This window comes from Papaver somniferum, chromosome 1 (assembly GCF_003573695.1).
Source record: "Papaver somniferum cultivar HN1 chromosome 1, ASM357369v1, whole genome shotgun sequence".
Taxonomy (NCBI): domain Eukaryota; kingdom Viridiplantae; phylum Streptophyta; class Magnoliopsida; order Ranunculales; family Papaveraceae; genus Papaver; species Papaver somniferum.
This window is the reverse complement of record NC_039358.1, coordinates 93,065,014-93,067,342: the sequence shown is the minus strand read 5'-3', so window position 1 is coordinate 93,067,342 and position 2,329 is coordinate 93,065,014. Positions and strand designations below refer to the sequence as shown.

Here is a 2,329-nt window from a genome sequence, read left to right as displayed (position 1 = left end):
AAAACAAGAAAGAGATATTAACTCCTTGAGATACTTTTACCTAGATTGAGTCTGACTGTCTAGTTGATTCTCTAAAAAGTGTTTCGGAGTTAGTACATACAGATTGCTAAGCGAAATATTGGGTGGTGTTGTTAGACCCCCGCTTTTTCACAGTTCAAGTAGGTTTTGATATTAGCAATAGCCCTTCTGGTAAGGAAAAGTTGATGGAGAATATGAATGAAGAAGTGGATGCAGTTATTCCTCTTATTCAACCAGTTGAAGATACTTCTCATTTGATAAATTCATGTAAGTTCCAAGTACTTCAGAATATGAATGAAGAGATGTTTAGTTCTCATCTGGAATTCCCAATCTTAAGTGTGAAACAAATTCTTAGTTCAGCTTCTAGTGCTCCCTCAATTAATGAAGTTATACATGTTATCCCTCATGTAGAAAAGGAGGTTGTACTTGAAGAATTACCTAAAGCTAAACAGAAAGCAACAAAGCATGTTAGCATTATAAAAACAAGAAATCAATCTTCTGTGTTAGGTATAATTGGTGGAACAAATGACCCTCTGAGAGGAAGAAATTCTTCTCAACTTAAACTTCACAAATGAAGATTATATTCTGGAATGTCAGAGGCCTAAGGAGATTAAGGGCCAAAGACAAACTCAGAAGTTTAGTGAATAGTTTTAGTCCTACTTTAGTTATTCTTGTTGAGCCAATAGTTAAATATTCTGCAAATTTTTGTAAAAAATTGAGGTTACAGGTATGCATTATGAAGCTATTCATAATACATGCAACATCTTTAATAGTAAATACAAGAGATTTATGGAATGAGATAGAAGACCTAAGTTCTTTAAATAAACCATGGTTAACTATTGGAGATTTTACTGCAGTCCTAAGGGAGGATGAAAAGAAGGGAGGATTAAGACCTTTGAGACTTTCAATGGTGGAATTCAATAATTGTCTGCATCGTAGTGGTTTGTTTCAAGACCCAAAATCTGGTTTAAAATTTTCTTGGAGCAATAACAGAGCTGGAAAAAAGAGAATTGTGTGTGAGCTGGACAGAACAGTGTATAATGATAAATGGTTGGATATATATACAAGTTGGTCATATAAAGTTGGTACCAGAGGAATCTCAGATCATAGTTTTCAATTGGAGCAAATGTTGATACTCCTAAACCAACAAATACTCCTTTTAGAGATTTAAAAGTTTGGACACATCATCCTGGTTTTTTGCAGCTTATAGAGAATTCATGGAAGAATCCATTAAAAGGTAATCCAATGTTTACCTTCATGAGTAAGCTGAAAATACTAAAAATAGATATCAAAGAATGGAATTGGTTTATGTTTGGAAATGTTACACAAAAATTAAAGATAGCAGAGGAAGAGGTCCTAATTGCTTCACTGGCTTCTGATCAACATCCAGAAGATACTATGTTGTTGAATAATCTTGTAACTGCCAGAGGGAAGCTTGAAGTTTTAACTCAGCAACAAAAAGAAATCACCCAACATAAGTCAAGAGTTATGTGGCTAAAAGATGGAGCATCAAACTCTAAATTTTTCCATGTTAACCTAAAGATAAGGCAAACACAAAATATGATTGTGGAACTGGAAAATGAGGAAGGAAAAATTATATATAATCATAAAGAAATTGCAGATACTTTGGTGAGACACTTTGAAGACAAATTTAAATTTCAAGAAGTGGAAATAGCTCATCAATACTTGAACAACATACCTAAAGTTGTGGATGAAGAGGATAATAAAATGATGGATACCACTCCTTCAAATTGTGAGATCAAAAAAACATTTTTTGAACTCAACCCAGACAGTGCACCAGGGTATGATGGATTTGCAGGATGGTTTTATAGGTTTGCATGAGATATAATTGGTTCAGAACTAATAAATGCAATTCAATACTGCCGGAGGAGAGAATTTGTGCCTGCAGGTCTTAATGCAAACTTCTTAAATCTCTTTCCTAAAACTAGTAATGCAAGAAAAGCAAAACAGTTTAGACCAATTGGTCTAATGAACTTTAGTTTTAAAATCTTCACCAAAATTTTGGCTACAAGACTGGGAAGCATAATTCAGAAGATAGTGTCACCTCAGCAAGGAACATTCATAAAAGGGAGAAGAATTCAAGAACAGATTGCCTTAGATGCAAAAATGATAAATGAGCTTGATACAAAAATAAAAAGGGGTAATTTTGGTTTAAAAATAAATATTACTCAAGCATATGATTCTCTTAGCTAGAAATTTCTTTTTCAAGTCATGAGTAAATTTGGTTTCTCTGACAAAGGGATTCACCGACTACAAATACTATTACAATCAGCAATAATATTTGTATTAG

The 2,329-nt window shown here is 33.4% G+C and overlaps 1 protein-coding gene across 1 annotated transcript; it reads left to right on the top strand.

The window, feature by feature from the left end:
- The first annotated feature begins 203 nt into the window (after nucleotides 1–203).
- Nucleotides 204–1,860, top strand: LOC113347618. Its single transcript, XM_026591290.1, has 3 exons — nucleotides 204–485; nucleotides 746–1,030; nucleotides 1,222–1,860. The coding sequence occupies exons 1-3, from the start codon at nucleotides 204–206 to the stop codon at nucleotides 1,858–1,860; spliced, it is 1,206 nt and encodes a 401-aa protein (XP_026447075.1).
- The last annotated feature ends 469 nt before the right edge of the window (nucleotides 1,861–2,329 follow it).